We start from the raw sequence: 18,615 nt of genomic DNA on the forward strand, positions 1-18,615 counted from the left end.
CGCCCATTATCTTGGCGCTCACATCTCGATGAAGCTTCAAACTGACGACCGCATCGCCTCCCTCGACTCTGTCTCTCAACACACATCACAATGAGGCCAACACGGTAAGTTCTGCTACTACAATGCATTTAAATGATCATACATTCCCTGGGAGGTCAATTGCTAACGTCCTTCACTCAGCGTTTACATGGCGCCACGCCCCTCCCTCACCGGCTTTGACCCAAAGAAGCTCGCCGCAGCAACTAAAAACATAAAAGGCGACCCGTGGGCACGATAGTATGTTCTTTTGCTCCAGAAGTGGTGCCAATTGCGGTCGGTATACTGAGCTACGTCCAGTGAGGCATGGCGGTACACAGGCATGTTCACCCGGTTCAATCGATTCAGAGGCACATTCCCTGGTCTCGGCATCGCGACTGTAGCATTCGCCGGATATCTGGTATACGAGGAGATGTTTATGAAGGAAGAGCATGAGCATCACTGAACAGTTGAGAGGAAGCCGAGGCGGAATCATGCACGTTTGGGGCGTCCCGGTTGATTCGGACATCGTAGCTCCCATGGCTGTACATATTGAATACCAAATGCAGAACGATGGAGAAAGTCGATTCAAGAATGGCTAGCTCCTGAGAAATGGAGGTGTACCATGAAAATCTCAATAGCTCAGAATTCGTCCCGTTAACCCGTCCGACCCGAGTTTTGCACTGAATTTGGCATGAAAATCGAGTTCAGTCCTCCCACATTCACTATTCAAAGCATCATCCTCATCTATTCAATGTGTAAGGCCACCTAGATGGTCATGGACACAGATACCAAAATGTAATCTCACCGACCGATCTCACTAGCGGTCCGCCCGACTATTTCCGTATGACTGCAGCTCCTCAAGAGTTACACAGCTATACTCTTACACTCTTACAGCATTGCATATAGATTAAAAGTGCTCACAGCCCAACGTGTCTGACCTGAAGCACAGTGTCATCCTTGTGTGCAACTCTGCAGATCCGTTCATGGAAAACCAAAAATACAGAGCAGAGCACCAAGACTAACAATACCTACTCTTACCTGGATTCCCCTCCTAAAAAATGCGCGGAGTTTTCATAGGGCCGGCTGTCGTATTTGGAGAAAGCTGATTCTTAGGTAAGTCGGCGCATCCAGAATCCGGATGGACTCCCGAATGTAAAGCGATGCATTGTCTCAAACGCTCGTCTTCAAAAAGCTGCAGCCTCTTTCACGCGTGGCTTCAATATGGCAGGGCGAACGGATATTGACCTCGAGCAGCTACTCGTAGCTGCGTCGGCATCGCAGAAACTAGTGAGATTGCAAACCCAGATACATGCTCCCCGAAGCGCTAGAGTGGGTACAGATCTTGAGCAGGCCCGATAATAAGACTCTGTGGTTTTCTTAAAAAACATTTAAATTTGGCGCTGCTAGAGGCAAGAAAGTCTCTGTATGTTTGGCGAGGGGAAGGTGTCAGTTCGTCGGTGGATACGGGTCGAATTTCAGTATGTTAACTACTTGCACAATCGTTGACTCTTGTACCCCCCAATCCTAGAGGTAGAAAGGGCAATCTTTAAGCCGGCGAGAGATTGCTAGCTCTAGGATGTCCCTTCGTAGTGATGAGGGGCGATAAATAGGTGCAGGTGAGAGCAGCTGCGGGGTTGTGTGAAAGCCTATTGGGGAGAAGAGCACGATCATTGAACCAGAGGTCCTGCAACGCATGCGAGGTTGAGGAATTGCTATGAAGTAGTGTAATAGTGCCTGGTCGCCGAATCCACTCTCTGAAAATGAATCACTGCGCTATAGTGACAAGGAGGGTTGTAAAGCACAACGTTGACTTCAAGCGGTCGTGATAATCTCCTGATGCGGAAGCCTCAATCCACCCAACCTTCGAAGAAACTCGAACGTGGGAGGGCTTCGCTAACAGGGGAGTCCTATTATTCGGATGCTGAGACCGAGGTCCTCATAACCCGAAAGGTGTCGTTCAAAGCACGTTCTGCACAATGTTTGAAACCACTAGACACCGCACCATGTTTTGTGGTTCAGGCAGTGCGCGTGTCGATGCCAAGCCCACTGTTCACCTCGGTGAACCTTCCTGAGCTCTTCAAGGTTTAGAAATTGTGCAGTTTGGACCCAACAGTGTGAGGCATTCGGTATCAGTGAAGTCCTGCAGGGTTGCCATGTGCAAAAGATTACTTGGACAGGAGAAAAGAGTTCACCGGGACCTAAAAGATACTTTGCGATGTGCTCTTTAATTCACTTTGACTTTTTGAGGAGAACGCAATAATCGTCCTTCCCGCGGGGAACTGCAGAGAATACCATTATTCACTCGTCCAATGGGGGCTCTGGTAGCCTTGGACACTCGCCGCTGTACTATTTGAAATCGGAATCAATTGTCAGTTGATTAAGATCCAAACGGAGAAGTAGTAGTAGTAGTAGAATAGGAACGATTGTCAGCTCCGCTGCAACGTTAAATGGTCGATCTTCCGATGGTAGATCACCTGCCAAGTGTCGTGTGTTTGACTACTGGACGGGGGCAGATACCAAACCCTGTCACTGAGCAATGAACTAGGGCACCAATCAAAACTGAAGAAAAACGAAATCAGCTTTCTCCACTTATACGCATTGTGTCTGTGGAGAGTTAAACACCTTTCTACTGGGGATTCCAGTTGTCAAAGAAAAGAAGGTGCAACTAAAATTGAGAAGAGGAACCACCGAACGAAACGCCACTTCCCTAATAACCACAGAACCCCAAACCCTAGTGTCATGGGTGAATTTATGCAATATGACGAGGCGCATTTGAAGGCGACGGCTAAGAATAGAGATTCGTCCTCTCAAGCCTTCTGTGAATAGTATGTAGCGATACGTCGGGGGGATACACAGCGCGAAAACAGACGAAAAAGTTGAATATTCAATGCTCATCACTCAGCTTACCCTCGTGTCAAAGGTGTGCTCTCTACAAAGACACAGCGAACCGGAATATGCACGGGAAGTCTGCGCCGGACGAGAAAATGCAAGGCCGGTACATCGGCTTTGAATAGATTTTGAGGTGATTCTGCACCCCCAGAGGGTCCCTTAACTCGATGGCAAAAAAATGCGATTTGGAAACACAGATTCTCCGAGAAGGATCCGACAAAAAAAAAACGCCTGGTGTCAAGACATTTGTCAAAGATTTACAGTTGGGCGCTGACGGAGACTTGACGAAGGTCTTACGATCTACCTTCGAAGACTGGTTGCCTAAGAGAATGGCGGAAGGGAATATGCAGGTACGGGGGAGTGGATGCAGGGTTCTCACATTATTAAAAGTTCATATCGTTGGCGGAATTCCAACTCGCACGAAGATGTAGAAGGAACAACGTTCCGTCCTCACAGATTGCACCAGGCTTCCCTTCAAGGCAGTTCTGTGGCTGCTGTATTTGAAACCTTTGGCTGCCTGTAAGCTGAAGCTGCTGGTGCTCATTTTTTATTGGAATCCTGCATGCTCTCATGTAGGTACCGGCACGCCGTGCCGTGCACAGAGGATAAGGGCGCATGGAAGGCCTTGTCCATAGAATGAACGTGGAATGCAGAGATCGTCTCCCAACTTCTGGCTGCGTTGGTTCTCGGGCCTGGGAGGACCCGTGAAAGAGGTCTTGCTGCATGCGCTAGAATAGTGTGGTCGCCCCGAAAAGCATTCGGGCTCGCTCGTTGAGACACCATCATACGATAGGGTGGGCTCTTCGAAAATAGATTGACGGTGGTTGCGCAGCAAACCGCACAGCAGGGGATCCGCCCTGGACACTGGCTCTAGAGATGAAGGACTTTGACAATAATTCAAAGACGCAGTCAGAATGCAGTGGGGAGGCTGATGCAAGAACTAGGGACACCTGCGCGTACCTGCAGGAGCTGAAGTACGGCGAGCGATCACTGGTGCCAGCACCTTGCGGAACACAGAGGATGGGAGTATTGACTTGTACTCTCCGCCAGCACCGGCGCTGTGTGAAATCAGGTTGCTCGTGCCTTGCGCTGTTGCTGGCCCAGAGCTTTTGGTGAGGGGGTCGGCGCCAGGGCGGTGGGACTTGTTGGTCACTCTGCTGTGCATCGCAATCTAGTTCCAAGTTCACGGGAATCTCCTGGTAGAGATCCGGGCAAGCAGTCAAATTCAGGGAGGATGTTCGCTTCGCAGAAACCTTTCGACAGGGCGGCTTCGGGTTACGGAATCGTTGTAAGTGTGGTGTGGGCCGCACAAAAGAAAGCAACGAGTGATATGAGGACGCTGGGGTGAAGCGAGCTGGACTGCACAGTGGTGGGCCGTCTGATGAGACACACACTTGCCGACTTGTTTCTTTCCAATGGTGACCCCCAGATGCGGTCATCGGTTCCTGTGTCACTGCCGAGCATGTCACGGCTAGGTCCACCATTCGACAACTCCACGATTCCGCCATTGCGTATGTGCTCGTCTCCCAGGCCGCGAGCATGACTTCCCCCACTAAGGCGCAACGTCCAACCTGGAAGCGGGAGGCATCGCTGTTCGGAATCTCCCTTTACAATTTTGCACAATGGGTTGCACAACGGCTGAGATGATCAAGGCCCCCTCACTGACCGCGTAACACAATACCACGGCTTCCGCGTGGGCCTTATCAGCTGCAATAGCAATGGGAGAGCAGAAGATAGACAAGAGGTCATGCTGATGATGCCGTAGCCTGTCGTTGAGACTATTGACTTGTGTCCCTTCCAACACGATGTGGGCTGCTAACGGAACCGGCAGTGTTATCCATTGTTTCCCAAAACGGCACACTCTGATAACCCAGCAGACCAGACGGCATGGCAGGCTGGTTGTTGACCACCCCAGGAGCCTGATGCGGTGCCTTGGCGCGTTGAGCTCCCAGAGGCGCGAGGCCGTCACGCGAAGCTGTCATTGTTTTAGAGTCCGAATGTCATGGCCTTGTCAGTCTAAATCAACCTCATTATTGACACAGGTTTCAACAACCGTTCGCATACAAAAGAGTCAGCAGCGCGCTGGCGTGAGAGATGCACGACTAAGACCGGTATAAAAAGATATGCCATCGGGACGCGACGTCGCGGCGGCAAGGCTCGTCGGCTGTTTCAGCTTCAGTGTTTCTCCCGATCAGAAGATGATCTGCCAGAAACGGCGCCCTAGCCTCCTTCGGCCTTCATATCTAGACGCCAAAAACAGCAACATTGTCCATCTTGGGATGCGTCGAAGGTCGCAGGAGAGGTGCTCAGGGGCGAGTGTCGACAGTCTATTGTTTACTGAGGATTCTGCAGCGCTCTATCGGTTGGCCTCAGGCAGCATTGAAGCGATCTGACGCACCCAGGCACCCAGGTCGCGAACTGGGCACCTTTTGTTAACATCCAGGTACAACCCTGTCAGCGCGTGAACCCCTGCGGCGAAGGAACATGCTCCTCGACTGCATACCTCTGGGCGCGGGCTGCCGGTTGCTCGCCGACGGGCAAAATCCTCCGTGCCTCCTCCTCGCCGCCACGCTCCTTGGTTTTGTGCAATGAAGGGCATTATAGCACACCGACTCAGTCCCTCATCATCGTTGAGATTGGAGGCCGGCGCACAGCGAGATCATCGTGCTCCACGGCGTCGCCATCCGCCTCAGGGTCCAGTTTGAGACGCCGATATGTTTCTCCGTCACAACTCGTCGCTCGCGCAACAAATTAAAATTCATCTCTGGCGACAATGGCGGGGCGTGGTCCAGCAGAGGGTCCTCCAGCAGCCAGATTTTAGCCGTTTTTCTCGCCGCTGGCCAGTCAGAGCGCATTTTTTATTCCCCTGCAATGTTATATTGCCCGCGACCACTCCGTCGGGCCGCCTTCTTTAGGGCTTCGATGCTGAATGGCTTCAAGGCTAGGCGTCCCTTGTCCTGCGCCGTCTGTTCCTCGACCTCTAGCCCCGGCTCCCGCTGCTCCCCACCACTTACACCCGTAGAACAGCTATCCACGATAGCACAATTGGTGACTTTCCACTTCCCCCATGCTGTGCTCCCTGTGCTCAAGCCCACCTTGCGTGCAGCATTGCTGGTCCCTGTGCTCGCTAGCTTTGGTGGGCACTGAGCACAATTCTGACTTTCTCCACATGCTCTCCGCTGCTCTGTGTACGGCCACCATGGCCTTGCCATCCCTACTTCTCATGGCGCGCTTCTGCCGGCTGCAAGAGCTTGCACCACAACGCGCTCCAGTGTCGCAGCATGCAGTGCCACGAAAATCACGGTTGAACATATACCTTTTAGTCTCCCTCGAGTCTTCCGCACCACCAACCTCCTGCCAAATTGCGTCTGTTCGTACGCCGCAATACTTAATTCTCGTTTCCGCTTCAGGCATCTCGGAGTGTCATCACCGTTGGCATCTTTACCTGACGCCCGCCGAATGTCTTCCTCAGTCCTCTAACCACACAGCAGTGCATCCCCGTTTTAATGCTGCCAACTAGAGTCGAGGTCATCCTTCCACAGTCAGCATTTGTCCTAGGGCCGCCCACTCCTTTGCGCTCTGTTACCCCATCCTCACGTTACTCATTTCCTCCACTGTGGATAAGCCAATCATTTTAGCAGGTACGCATATATTGCTCACGGCATTATTACATCTCAGCTGCAAGCTCTCTTTGCTGTTACAGTGGTTCTATCCGACCCTGGTCAGGCCCTTTTCGTTCTCTTCCAACACCTCCGTCTGTTTGGGCTTTGCACCAGATATACGGTCTAGTCCACTAACACGCCTAGCAGGATTCAACCTGGACATTCAACTCGATAAACATCCGAACACGCGCACGCGACAGGTTTCCCCGGAATATACAACGTGCGTTAACCTTTGACCCTCCATGGTTGTGGTGTTGAACGAGCTTCGCCAACCATTGTGGGGCTCCGTACACACAACACCAGCGTTCCTAGACCTATATCTGCCAACTACTGAGCCGTCGCCCTGAGAGGTGTTCCTAACTCTCAAGCCATGTTTCTTTTTAATAAGAACAACGCGTTGCCGCGCTCAAGACAGTCATCTATAGACTCCCTGGTCACCGACCCCTCGACCTCGACCTCGGCTTCGACCTCAGATGTTTGGGTGTCTCAATCAGATGTATCTTCTTATGGGGAAATGCCTTCACCAGAGCAAAGAGAACGAACTCACCCTGGAAAGAGAAGCTCTGTATTTAATCTACGATCGAGAAGTAATACAGCTACCTCCACCTCTTCATCGTTTGTGTCTGTACCCTCAGACATGACTGGAACTGATGATCCGTCGCAGCGATCATCGCAAGACCTTCGTAATCTTGCTGGTCACGGTTTCTTGGAGCTCAGTGGGGGAAAGAGGTCACTGTTCGCGCGTGGAAAGAGGACCAAGAGGCAAAGTAGTCAATATTTCCCGGGATATAATGTAAACGAGATTGAGGAGACGGACAGTGGTAATAAGAGGGCTACGGTCTTGCGGAAGGGTAGAAGGAGCAATGTATCTGAGGGCTCTAGTGAGTGCTCCTCTAATCTCTCTATACAGCTCAGAACTAATCTGTACTTGCAGTCCAACACCTAAAACACCGCATATCCAGTCCCTTTGACTTCCAGCATCTCACACATACCGATCGACAGCAATTCGCGGCCCTAGAAAAAACTTCTGAAAATGATCTTGTTGCTGAATTTTGGGCCGTTCGCGCTTCACAGGCTCCTCGCCGCGATCTCACTGGTATAAAGGCTGATGATTTGCTTTTTCAGAATTTCTCTTCCGAAAATCTAGCAAACCCGGGGTCGAGGTCGCAGTCAGCCTTAGGTATCAGATCACCTCCTCTGAGTCCAGAGCGTGCCAAAGAGTGGCAGCAACCTGAGCTGTCTTCACAAGAGTCTGCTGGGAGAGCCATTCGCTTAAGCAGGTCTGTCGAAAGCTTCTCACAACCTGGAGTGAAGCCTCGCCTCCATCGTCACTCCCAGTCTGCAAATCCTCCCCCTCGATCGTCATCATCCCGGCTTCCTCTTGCTCGAATCGACGACTTTCCTGAAGAATCTTCAGACACCCAAAGACATTCCCCTCCCGCTAGGTCACGTTCGAATAGGAGCTCTGGAATGTGGGATAAATTTGTACCTTTGAGTCCTCCAACCATGGGAGAGAAGCTCCCACCTATTACAGATGAGCCAGGCTACTTCGGACACGCTGTTACCACCCCTGATGATTCCGCAATCCATACGATCACACCACCTTTCAGTCCCGACTTAGAAAACGTCCCTGAGGAGCCGGACCGTTTCCACAACCCCCGACCTGCTCCTCATCCACCCATCCGATCCTCCAAGGCTCCCAAATCGCCGTCATTTGATTCATTCTCCTTCCGCACTAACCAACGTTCACCTAGATCACGGTCCAATAGTCGAGTAAGTCCTTTCGCATCCCCGAAGAACACCCAGCGTAGTCCTATGACTCGCCCAATCTCCCAAATGTCGGACACGTTAGGATCGCCAACACTTTCTCGGAGGAATTCTGTCCGGCGAGCTCCTGCCGCGCGGAGGAAATCTAACACCTGGCGCGCCATTGATGAATCATGGGAAGACGATGTCGACTATATCTATGAGAATGCTCTAGAAGCAGATTGCGATTATGACTGGGATCATACATCGAACGACGGAGCTTTCGAGGATAGGGATCGTACTCCTGAGCAGCAAGACCACGAACGCCCTTCAACTGCAATTTCACAGGCCACACAGACAGCTTCGGTGGCATCAGAGGATGAACCTACTATTCAAACCAGGTTCTTCCCGAGCGCATTCCGACCTTCTCTTCTTGTTCCAACGGCAACCAACGTCCCAGACCTCGAGTCCAGGTCCGCCGTTTCTGCTTCCACAGCTGATACCAGTGTGCAAACACCCTCTGATTTTTTCAGTATAATGGGTCATCGACCGTCTCCTTTTACGGAAGCTGAAGGGTTCAGCCTCACTCCATCCCTTCTCATTCCCCAAGAGTATAAAGACGTCTCCCGTGAAGAAATCTATGACGATCTTCTTGCAGAGTATGAAGGGTCTGACAGGCACTTCCCTCTCATTGACGCGAATCAGAGCGTTACAAGCTCGAGCCGCAGTAGTCACGTTCGTTCTAGTAAACGAAGCTCTTATGATAGCAGCCTCATGTCTTCTGGTCAGGGTTCCAGTTCCTGGAGTTCCCCAGTGCGCCGCTCCGCAAGCTCCTCTGGCAGTCTCCCAGAACTAATACACTCTCGACGTGCCCGGAAGAACTTCGACATCATGGTTGATCAGCTCACGGACCAGGTAGCATCTTTTACATCTTTCGGGGAAGACGGCAATGAGAACATGGAAGACGACGATACAACCCCTCCTGGACGTCCTTCGCAGGATCGAACATTCTTTGCCTCTGATGAAGAAGAGCATCAAAGCTATGGCGATCGCCAGGAGTCCATTGAGAGTGAGGTCAGAGCTTCACTAGAATTGGCTCGCCAAGGTTCAACGCGTTCCACCCGTCCTCCTCCTTTGCACTACCACAAATACGCTTCATCAGACGGCGCCACAAAGCTGCTTGGATCTCCTCTTCGAAAAACTCCAGAGTTGCAGCAACCACCTAAGTACCGCAATCGAGCCTCAAGCTCCAGTAACGCTGTTCGAGGAAATAGGCAGACTTATCTCAGCCTCTTTCCAGCACCCCCAAAGCACACACCACTTCCCACACCAACGCTTGGGGCTACATTCAACCCTACATCACCAAAGTTTTAAGGGTTTGCTTTCCAAGCCTTTAAGTTTGCACCACTCTTCTTATTTTTCTCGATACCTTGTACTTCTATGGTGCTCTCACCATCCTGCATTCTTAATGGCGCAAAGCCCGGCAGGCTCTTTTGAATACTCTGGCAGGACCACTCTATTCAATATTGACGATGGTCATGCCTCTTTCATTTCCATTCATTGTAGACACTCATCACGACTAGTGTGTTTACAGGTTTCCAAAAGGACAGTTTTCAATCCCTGGGTTTATGGGCTTCTTTCTGAGGGGTTTAAGGAAGAGAAAATGGGACCTGGCTGGGTTAGTGTATTTGGGTCTTCTTCCTCTCTTTTAGATAGACACCATGTCCGGCAATACTCGGACGTCTTGTCTTCATCTCATTTCATTGTACCAGTCACTTCCTGTTTGTCTACGGAGTGTGGCTCTCTGCTCTGTTCCTCTCCCATACAAACTCTAGCGGCCATATTGCTAGTACAATACTTTCCCTTTGTCATTCTAACATACAGAAGGTCGGGTGAATGGGTTGGCCGGTGATGAGTGATGAAGATGACGAGGCGGATCTAATATCATATTATGTACATTCCATCCCGTCTTTACTGGTGTTTCTGAAGAACAGGTCCGCTGTGGAGGAGTTAGTCACTTTATCTACCTGTCTGGTTGCCGATGCCGAACGACCTGGCATATCTAGGCGAATCGAACAATTTTGTGAGCATTGAAAGTCTAGAAATGCATCACGTGAACTGGAGGAATAAGGCGGCAAGAGATATGGTGGTACACCTTCCAAAATACGACATTACAGAATCACAAAGGCCCACACTTTATTGTATAGGTAGAGAAACATTTCGCGGTTACATTCACTATGTTACGTCCACTGGACCCGCCCTGGAGTTTGTAAAGAGCCATCTCTTTCCTACCATGAACACTTCTTAGGGCAACTCCTACGGCTACTACAAAAGTTACAGCTATAATTTCCAGCCATGACAACTGTTACTCAACCGAAGATTCCCAACAAGGAAAACACTCTCAACATGTGCATAGAGTAGTTTGAACGCTTTGGCTGTGGTTGTAAGGGATGCAACGGTATCGAATTCATTCTTGTCATGTCCAGTGCACAAGCACCAACAAAGCATTTCGTAGAATGAGGAAATGCTTGATCTATCAATAAAGTGGCTTAACACTGGGCATAAGTTTATCCTTCCGTAGAGATCTTGCCGGCGAGGTCTGAAACGTAATTACATCTTCAAGTTGTACCTGTCTCCAATTTCCATTATTCTGCCTACTCGCCCATCCCATCCTAGCCCTACCATGTTAGTCTCTATACGTACAATCCCAGCTTCAATATCATATTATATCACCCTCCCCAGAAAATATCCAAATGCCACGCCCTCGCCTCACATACGAAAAACCCTCAAACGTCGCAACCCCGGATAATCTCGTCTCCATGTACCGGATCTTCTGATGTGAGCACGGGACGTTTGATGTTCATGCAAGTCATGCACGTATTCACCCGGATCTTCCACCCTTGTTTGCCGTTAGTCATCGGCTCACTAGGCGGATGAATCATAATATCCTTAAAATATACTATCACTTAGTGGACTTGCGTACACTCTGATCTCAAGCTTGACTTTTGCCGATTTTCGCAGGCTTCGCTTCGAGATCGATGGGGCTGGGATTCTTGCTCTTCTAGTACCCTTGCTGCAAATCTTTGCTTTTTCCACTCGGAGATGAGAAGAGAAGTTTTCAGAATCAATGCAAATATATGAGAGTTGCTGACCTTGCGTCGAAACAACAAGACGGCATCCTCAGTTTTCATTTCTGATAGATTATTATGGGGAACCGGGATCGGAGTGTGAGGGTTCTTGCTCCCGGTTTTTGTGTGCTACTGCAAGGTAATTGTTTGCGGAATCCCATGCGCCGGTCTTCATCCATCTAATGGCTTCAAGGCTTCTGGCCTTCAGTGCCATGGATCGTATCCTATGGGTTTTTGGAGGCGAGATGGTTATCATTTAGATATCTTCGGTGTTGAGGAATCTGGTGGTAGGATGATGGGATTTGGACTTCGCGGTCTACTTTTCGTTCTTCTATCTGTGTCTGCGATTGATATATATCTATGCGAATGGGAAAGGCGGTAATACAGGAAGCACAAAACGTTTGCACAAACAGCCCAAATCGTTAGAAATCAATGTATTTTATGCTGGAATTTCCGCGGCTGTCGCTAGCTTTTCTGGCACCCTCATTGCTGTAGGTGAATTTCGGAACTGCCTTGATGGAGACACGAGGTGTGAGCAGGGTTCTAGGTCTGTGCTGAAGAGGAAGCGGCCCAGACTATTCTGAACGCGGCAAAGTGGGAAAGGGACCAGTTCATGCGTCCTCTGGTTCTGTCATCGAGACAACCACCGTCGGTCAACTAGACTCCGCCTTCACAACTCATATATTTGTTTCCTTAGGATGACCCGTACCCTAAAGACTCCAGCCGTCTACCCCCGGTATCGCGAAGCTGTCCAATGATGCTCTGACGTGGTTACAGTCCTTCGTCACCTCTCCGGCAGCGGACAACCCAACACGTCCGTGAACACCAAAAATCTTAACTATAAGTTAATACCATTAACTGACTGTACAAATGAATATCGTAGGATCTTCAAGATAAGGGCTGTATGATCGGGTATATATTATACCTTCCCACCCTAGTTGCTAAAGGTTTTCCTCGCTTTGAGCTTCATCAGACGCCAATGCAGTATGTAAATTCAGCTATGACCTGATACACATATTGCCACATGTAGACGGTCTAGAAAATGATAGATGTTGAAGAGATCGTGAGCGGTTTGGGTCCTCCACTAGGAACGTGAGTCGTGGATCTGGGTTCCTGGCTTAGCTCACTCCCTATTTCTTGACGTAAGATCCTACTTACCTGCCCCAGACTACATAATTCTTCCTTCTTTTATACATCCTGCAGACTTTCAGACCCGTCAGAACTAGGCCCGTTACCTCAATGATCGTCCCGATCACACTAAAAGCAATTGCTGTTGAGGTTGGAGAATCCGAGGGCGCGGAGATCGGAACCAAAAGTGGGGTGGACGTTAATGTTTGAATGGGAGAGTATGTAGCTGTCCCCATGAGGCTAAAATTCTCGTGGCATTTAGTGAGGGAGTAGATAGTGGGAAGATCCGCGGAGCCATAGTACATTAAGGCTCGGGCCTGGCATATTCGCGCTCCAAGGTGTTTGAAGCTGTTGTTATGTGATTCCGCTAGAAGTATAGCTACTCTAGCCGAATAACTAGTATAATTAAGAGGCGCTCCGCAAGGTTCTGCTCCTTGTTAATTTCACTTGTTTCTTCGCGCACTTCTATAGCTAGATCTTTCTAGGTGCAGTTATCTGCATTGCTATAGAGTTTATCCTCTATCCAGCTCTAGTTTACTCAGTGTCCCGCAGTTCATACAGCATTACTGATATACTCTTGCGTTATATCGGTTGTCAAGATATCTTCGTATGGTGTTTACTATCTCTGTCAGTGAACACTTACGGCTCCTGAAAACATACCGAAATATCGTCACTAATGAGCTACCAAACACCCCACAAGCACGCAATTATTCGATCCCAACACGCCATCATCCTTACCTCTACGCCCGGAACATTTTCGTATCTTAAGAGGCCCTGTCCGAAATCACTGCAATTATAGACGGCAATCCACCAATATCAAGCCCACCTTCAGCTACACCAATGAAGAGCCAGATATGAGTAACTCCTCTATGTGCGATGCTCAAAGGGCAGGCTTCATCCCAAGAAGTACTGGATGTGGAGGGGAGCGCGGAACACGTGTTAATCTTTACCACTCTAATGAGTCAAGCTCTCTCGGGAGATTATCGAGAGGGGACCACCCACACTTGCCCTATCTGTAAAGGGTCAAAAGCGAAGAAAAGTTTCTTGAAGGCTTGGACACACTACAGGCGGGTTCCTGTCCAGGTTAGAACGCTTAAGCCAGCATTCAGGATACTACACGTACTACGTCAAGCAGGACGACGATCTGGTGGACAACAAATGGTCTCGACTACTTGCATTGGTTGCTAAAGTACGCACACAGGCAGAGTTTGTGCTCGCAGACCTTCATCTTTATGACAATCTACCCTCCATTTCTCGAAATGCCCCCTTCTTTCTAGTTGAACCCGAGCGCAGAGGCTAAAATGAGTTGCGAAAACTAGGAGATCCAGTCGACTGCCTCGGATGAACCTGGCTGCACTGTCTTCTCGATTGGAGTGGTTTCTGCGAGCCGCCTATTTATCACTTTCTTGGAGGATGATGATAAATCAATGGACACTATCAACGCACAAGACATCCTAGGCCGTACACTCTACACATTGCCTGTCAGAAAGTCTATCGGTATTTAACCAACACTCTGCTCGAACTAAGTGCAGATAGTACATCTCAAACGATTTACAGCAGGCAGCCTCTGCACTATGCCGCAACAGAGAGATCACGGGACATGTGCCAGAAACCTCTATCCACAGCCAACACTAATGTCAATGCTGTTGGCTCATGGGGCTACACGGCTCTTTCCTACACTGTGAAAAAAGAAAATTATGATGCAGTCAAGCTCCTTCTAGCCTATATACCGGGGAACGTACTCCACTCGAAGATGTGGTCTATCAAGAGAATCTCGGTATTTCGCAGCTGCTATTAGACACCGGGGCAAACCCTAATGTGCAAGACGAAACAGGCCATTCGCCATCTCACAACACCGTGTCTAGGAAAAAATCGACCAGATGAGGTCCCTTGGTGCACAACAGAGCATCCAGATCAATGCCAGAGAAAGCGGAGGGAGGACGGCCCTTCAAACCGCGGCCATCGGGCGCATTGATGAAGGCATCAAGTACCTCATCGAACGCAAAGATGGTCAAGGTAAATGAGATGTTGACGTGAATTGCCTCGACGACAATGGCATCACACCCCTTATGCTCGTTGCAAATTATGGGCATGCGGCGGTTGTCAAGTTGCTGCTCGAGATACCTCATGTTTCCCTCACAGCGCGGGATAAGGAGAGACAGACTGCGTTGGGGATTGCAAGGGAGTCTGGTCATGCGGAGATATCACAACTCCTGACTTCCGAGAAAGCACGTCGAAAAAAATGAACATTGGGTATCGATGGCGAATTTGTTAGCCCTACCTCATCAGGTGTTTGAATAACCTCCTAGACTAACACTTCCTTCCTTCATCTGAATTGTTACTTGCGGAAACACCTACCATCTCACCCACCTGTAGCATATCTGCGTCTACCACGGGCCCCTGGCCCGAACTTTTTGATTCTCAATCCCCTTACTAGATAATGGACCACGCCAAGCAGGTTCCCAAATCTGTCATAAATCACCCCCTGCCATATTCGGTACATATCCCCACACCCAAAACGCAATAGTTTTCCCGTCCCTGCCTGCCAGCCACAAAAAATAAACCCTCACCGCCCTCCCATTCCTTGAGAACAAGGGAATAGCATTCATTATACCCGGTATCACATCACTACCACCATCTTACCATCGCACCATCATTTCCATCGCGTGAAGCCCGACGCTGAAAACAGCATCCTTACATTGCTAGAAATATTATACGATTTGCACTAAGAGCACCAGTGTGGGGGAAATATTCGTATCGGAGTATCTCCAATAACGTATCATATGCTTCATTCATAGCAACAGGCGGTATGTCCCTTCCCACGACAGGGCCTAAGGCTCTTGATCACTAGAACCTTGAGATCGACTGATCTGTGTCCACGAATCAGGGCCCAATTGCATGAGGAAGGAGATAGCCAGCCAGCAGAAACCCCACCCCACCGTAGCAAACACCAAACATCAGGCAGGAAAATGGACATTAACAAGTGTCAAGCACAAACACGATAGCTTGGGTACCAAACTAGTGAATTTACAGTGTAACGGACCGCAACCCCCAGACCTTGATATCCTAATACACTCTCCTGGAACGGGTTTAGCTGGGGATGACAGACTGATGGACTGACTATACATTACTTCCACGACTGCCCCGCGGGTATAACATAACAACGACTTACACGAGGTTTACACTTCTAGTCCTTCCTCCCCTTGCGGCCGTCGTGCTTTCTATTTACCTATGAATTCAATCTAGCTAAACGCGAAAACAGGTATCCAACTTCAGCTTCAGCATCAAAATTCAACTTCAAAAACCACACCCAGCTAGCAGAGTAATCCAGACTCTTGGTAGCAATCCAAACCCCTTACTACACTCAGAAAGGCGCGTGTGTACTCGAAGCAAAGAACCAATCCAAAATGAGCATTGAAAGACGAAAACAGAAAACTTCAATGTGACGCTGATGCAAATCCAACAAAGGAGAAGTGAAGCGCTGGAGAGGCCAGAAAGAAATGCAAGCTACTATACCAATTTTCGCCTCGCCTCGCCCAAGAAAGTTGAAACCATCCCATTTTCCATCATGAAGATCGTATTCATTTCCAACTTGCGTTACCAACCCACGCTCTTACTCCTACAACTCCCCTTCAACTTCATCATCAATCACCCGTTCCAGATCGCTGCGAGGGAGAGAATTAGCTGGTCATAGGAAGCAGCGAATAGAACACGCCTAGTGATCGCCATTCAGGGCTCCGTTCCCAGGACCGCCACCCATGTAGCGTTCCATGTAGCTGATGTAATCGAACTTAGGTACGTTTCTGTCTTCTTGCATGTCTGGGCCTTTGTGTTCGGGCATTGTGGAAATAAGGTCCTCGATGATTTCATCTGGGACGAGGGAGTGACGGAGGTCGAGCTCGGTGACGTATGGCTGCAAAGCCGTCAGTTTCTCACTTCTATCCTGTATGTTAGAGAGGGGAGCGGAGAGGACTCACCTTGCCATCCGCAACCTCCTTAAATGACTCGAATACTTGCTCAGCCGTATTTTGGTCTTCAGTTTCATCCACCATAAACCTGATGAACTGTTCAAAAGTTACGTAATCTCTTCCCCCGCTTGTTTCTCTGAATTTTGCATGCATTTCATTCTCATCGTATACCAACCCTAGACTTGCCAGCGCCGCTGCAAATTCCAGCTCTTGCAGACTGTTCGATACATCTCGGTCAAAGTGCCTGAACACGGATTCGAATTCTTCAAGCTGAATCGGGGTGAGATTTGTCATATTGCGTGCTACCATCTGGTTTTCCAAGAACGCGAGTTTTTTTGAGACGGAGGACCGGACGAGGCCGAGCTCATACTCAAGCTCGTCGTAAGTGTAAGTTGTGAAGTCGTTTTCCTCAATGTTTGCTTCCACGCATTGGTCGTCTATCGAGGCAATGATGTTGAGGTACTGGTCTAGTGGCTGAAGCGATTTGCTAAGTTGCTTGGTATGTTCTAGCTGGTCCTCAACGTCGCCTTCTAGTCCAGAGATGGATGTTGATAGCGTATTCAGGGCGAGGGCAAAATCATTTGCTTTGTCGGCAAAGGATTTACGGAGGGCATTCTTGATGTCCCGGATTGTTTCGTTGATCGTCTGCGATCGATTTCGTTCTGCCTTCATGAGACCCGCCCACGCCACGTCTAACGCTTCTATGCTAAGCTCCGCCGGTGGTTCGTACGGTCGTAGGCGATATGTGGAAAGCTTTGTTTTGATATTCCCGAGGAGCCCGACCAGATCTGACTTCTCTGCCACCCACGCCCTCTTATTCTTGCGCTTGTATCCCGTGAACTCTGCCGACTGGTTCTTAGCGTCCGCATATGTACCATCGAACTCAGCGTCCTCCCACTTCCGTTGCTGTTCGGCAATCTGGCGGAGCAGCTCCCGCATACGTTTCTCGAAATTGTTCTGCATCTCCCATGCCCCTTGCATATTCTGAACAAACTTCTCCACACGGCGGCCGGCGTTCTCAACTCGCTCCATCTGCGAGAAGGCGTGGAACCAGTAGGCAATGTAGGTCATGAGCGAGCGCTCATCGGGTTTAGCGACATCGCAGACATCTTCTACGTCGAGAAGGTCAGGAATGCCGATTTCTTTGGAGGCAATGTCAAAAGCAAGTTGCATGTTTCCACGGTGGTCGTTCTTGTCTAGGCTATCGTAGTCGATTAGGTCAGGCCGGTGGATATCGAGGAGGGCGCAGCTATTCCTCATGTTAGCATGGTAGCACTGAGTCGGACACCGCACTCACAATGCTAGCCCGTCGTTCCAGCTTGTAGAGAAGTCCCGAACCTCGACCTCGTCGTAACAGGCCGTCTTCCTTTGACACCAGAGCAGCAAGCCCTCCTTAGCACTCAATCCCTCCTCATTGATATCACTGATAGTAAATCGGAGAATGAGCGTCCATATCAGGCCTAGTATAATCTTGCTGTTGCCATCGACTACGTCCTCGGCACCGATGTTGGTCATCTGGATGCCCCTCCGCTTAATAAAGTCCAGCGACTTGTTGACATTCTCGAACTTTTGCACGCGCAGCTTTGGACGGGAGGCATACCGGCCGAGCGACTCATTTCCCAAGATTTCGAGAAGGTGTATAAGCGCAATCTGTGTTCTAACTGTCAGGTCTTTGAAAGAGCGGTATGCAGCAGGGATGTGGGCAATGAGAATGCTGGAAGGACGCGGGGGCACAGCGGTACTTACACCGTCCGAAAGGTCTGAAATAAGGTCATTAATCTCAACTTCTCGGGCTTTGAGCTTGCTGTTCAGCCTGCAGCCGTCTGGTTAGCAGTGTTGTACAGCAAGCACTGGCGGGGGTGGCGGCGCACCATTTAGTAAACGTCTTCTGCTGGACTTTAACCCATTGCTGCTCGAGCGGCGCCATGGCGGACTGTGTGCATCAGGAGTATACTTTGGGCCAAGAAGGTGGAGTATGCATGCGAGTAGGAATAGTCGTGTGTGCCGTTGGTACTTGGAGTGTGGTGAGTTGTTTTCCAGGCCAAAACAATGGGGCCCTGCGCCCGCTCGGCTGGC

General features: G+C 49.8%; 7 protein-coding genes across 7 annotated transcripts; 5 read left to right on the top strand and 2 right to left on the bottom strand.

Annotated features, from left to right (window-relative positions):
* Nucleotides 1-48: 48 nt before the first annotated feature.
* On the top strand, nucleotides 49-669 carry BDR25DRAFT_307604 (uncharacterized protein). The gene is made up of 3 exons (XM_033690867.1): nucleotides 49-104; nucleotides 181-276; nucleotides 337-669. The coding sequence occupies exons 2-3, from the start codon at nucleotides 188-190 to the stop codon at nucleotides 479-481; spliced, it is 234 nt and encodes a 77-aa protein (XP_033540556.1). The 5' UTR covers nucleotides 49-104; nucleotides 181-187; the 3' UTR covers nucleotides 482-669.
* BDR25DRAFT_362515 (uncharacterized protein) lies at nucleotides 510-3,781 on the top strand (the record flags this gene model as incomplete). The annotated part of the gene is made up of 25 exons (XM_033696584.1): nucleotides 510-597; nucleotides 626-666; nucleotides 692-771; nucleotides 804-881; nucleotides 963-1,085; nucleotides 1,137-1,347; nucleotides 1,469-1,529; nucleotides 1,588-1,607; nucleotides 1,664-1,718; nucleotides 1,750-1,837; nucleotides 1,864-1,897; nucleotides 1,945-2,100; nucleotides 2,132-2,204; nucleotides 2,266-2,339; nucleotides 2,392-2,414; nucleotides 2,449-2,499; nucleotides 2,532-2,624; nucleotides 2,661-2,836; nucleotides 2,875-3,013; nucleotides 3,059-3,334; nucleotides 3,374-3,443; nucleotides 3,484-3,501; nucleotides 3,543-3,620; nucleotides 3,663-3,701; nucleotides 3,740-3,781. 25 exons carry the CDS (start codon nucleotides 510-512, stop codon nucleotides 3,779-3,781), a joined length of 2,187 nt encoding a protein of 728 aa, XP_033540557.1.
* Nucleotides 3,782-3,816: 35 nt separating this feature from the next.
* BDR25DRAFT_362516 (uncharacterized protein) lies at nucleotides 3,817-4,969 on the bottom strand (the record flags this gene model as incomplete). Its single annotated transcript, XM_033696585.1, has 5 exons — nucleotides 3,817-3,835; nucleotides 3,868-4,266; nucleotides 4,310-4,545; nucleotides 4,574-4,882; nucleotides 4,934-4,969. 5 exons carry the CDS (start codon nucleotides 4,967-4,969, stop codon nucleotides 3,817-3,819), a joined length of 999 nt encoding a protein of 332 aa, XP_033540558.1.
* Nucleotides 4,970-6,551: 1,582 nt separating this feature from the next.
* Nucleotides 6,552-9,950, top strand: BDR25DRAFT_106650 (uncharacterized protein). The gene is made up of 3 exons (XM_033683508.1): nucleotides 6,552-6,628; nucleotides 6,717-7,450; nucleotides 7,504-9,950. The coding sequence occupies exons 2-3, from the start codon at nucleotides 6,940-6,942 to the stop codon at nucleotides 9,687-9,689; spliced, it is 2,697 nt and encodes an 898-aa protein (XP_033540559.1). The 5' UTR covers nucleotides 6,552-6,628; nucleotides 6,717-6,939; the 3' UTR covers nucleotides 9,690-9,950.
* A 4,221-nt stretch (nucleotides 9,951-14,171) lies between these two features.
* BDR25DRAFT_319744 (uncharacterized protein) lies at nucleotides 14,172-14,817 on the top strand (the record flags this gene model as incomplete). The annotated part of the gene is made up of 3 exons (XM_033691849.1): nucleotides 14,172-14,348; nucleotides 14,437-14,587; nucleotides 14,714-14,817. 3 exons carry the CDS (start codon nucleotides 14,172-14,174, stop codon nucleotides 14,815-14,817), a joined length of 432 nt encoding a protein of 143 aa, XP_033540560.1.
* A 194-nt stretch (nucleotides 14,818-15,011) lies between these two features.
* Nucleotides 15,012-16,265, top strand: BDR25DRAFT_362520 (uncharacterized protein; the record flags this gene model as incomplete). Its single annotated transcript, XM_033696586.1, has 8 exons — nucleotides 15,012-15,068; nucleotides 15,161-15,237; nucleotides 15,278-15,378; nucleotides 15,432-15,659; nucleotides 15,763-15,785; nucleotides 15,834-15,909; nucleotides 15,944-16,013; nucleotides 16,040-16,265. 8 exons carry the CDS (start codon nucleotides 15,012-15,014, stop codon nucleotides 16,263-16,265), a joined length of 858 nt encoding a protein of 285 aa, XP_033540561.1.
* Nucleotides 16,266-16,286: 21 nt separating this feature from the next.
* Nucleotides 16,287-18,466, bottom strand: BDR25DRAFT_244889 (alpha-actin-like proteinin; the record flags this gene model as incomplete). The annotated part of the gene is made up of 5 exons (XM_033685866.1): nucleotides 16,287-16,484; nucleotides 16,549-17,788; nucleotides 17,837-18,189; nucleotides 18,286-18,352; nucleotides 18,411-18,466. The coding sequence occupies 5 exons, from the start codon at nucleotides 18,464-18,466 to the stop codon at nucleotides 16,287-16,289; spliced, it is 1,914 nt and encodes a 637-aa protein (XP_033540562.1).
* Nucleotides 18,467-18,615: the final 149 nt, after the last annotated feature.

The sequence above is a fragment of the Lindgomyces ingoldianus genome (genome assembly GCF_010093535.1).
Source record: "Lindgomyces ingoldianus strain ATCC 200398 unplaced genomic scaffold BDR25scaffold_56, whole genome shotgun sequence".
NCBI lineage: Eukaryota > Fungi > Ascomycota > Dothideomycetes > Pleosporales > Lindgomycetaceae > Lindgomyces > Lindgomyces ingoldianus.

Coding starts and splice junctions, on each gene's coding strand:
- BDR25DRAFT_106650 (XM_033683508.1), top strand. CDS start 6,940: ATGTTTCTTTTTAATAAGAACAACGCGTTGCCGCGCTCAAGACAGTCA. Junction 7,451..7,503: donor CAATGTATCTGAGGGCTCTA/GTGAGTGCTCCT, acceptor CTGTACTTGCAG/TCCAACACCTAAAACACCGC.
- BDR25DRAFT_307604 (XM_033690867.1), top strand. CDS start 188: ATGGCGCCACGCCCCTCCCTCACCGGCTTTGACCCAAAGAAGCTCGCC. Junction 277..336: donor GGCGACCCGTGGGCACGATA/GTATGTTCTTTT, acceptor AGCTACGTCCAG/TGAGGCATGGCGGTACACAG.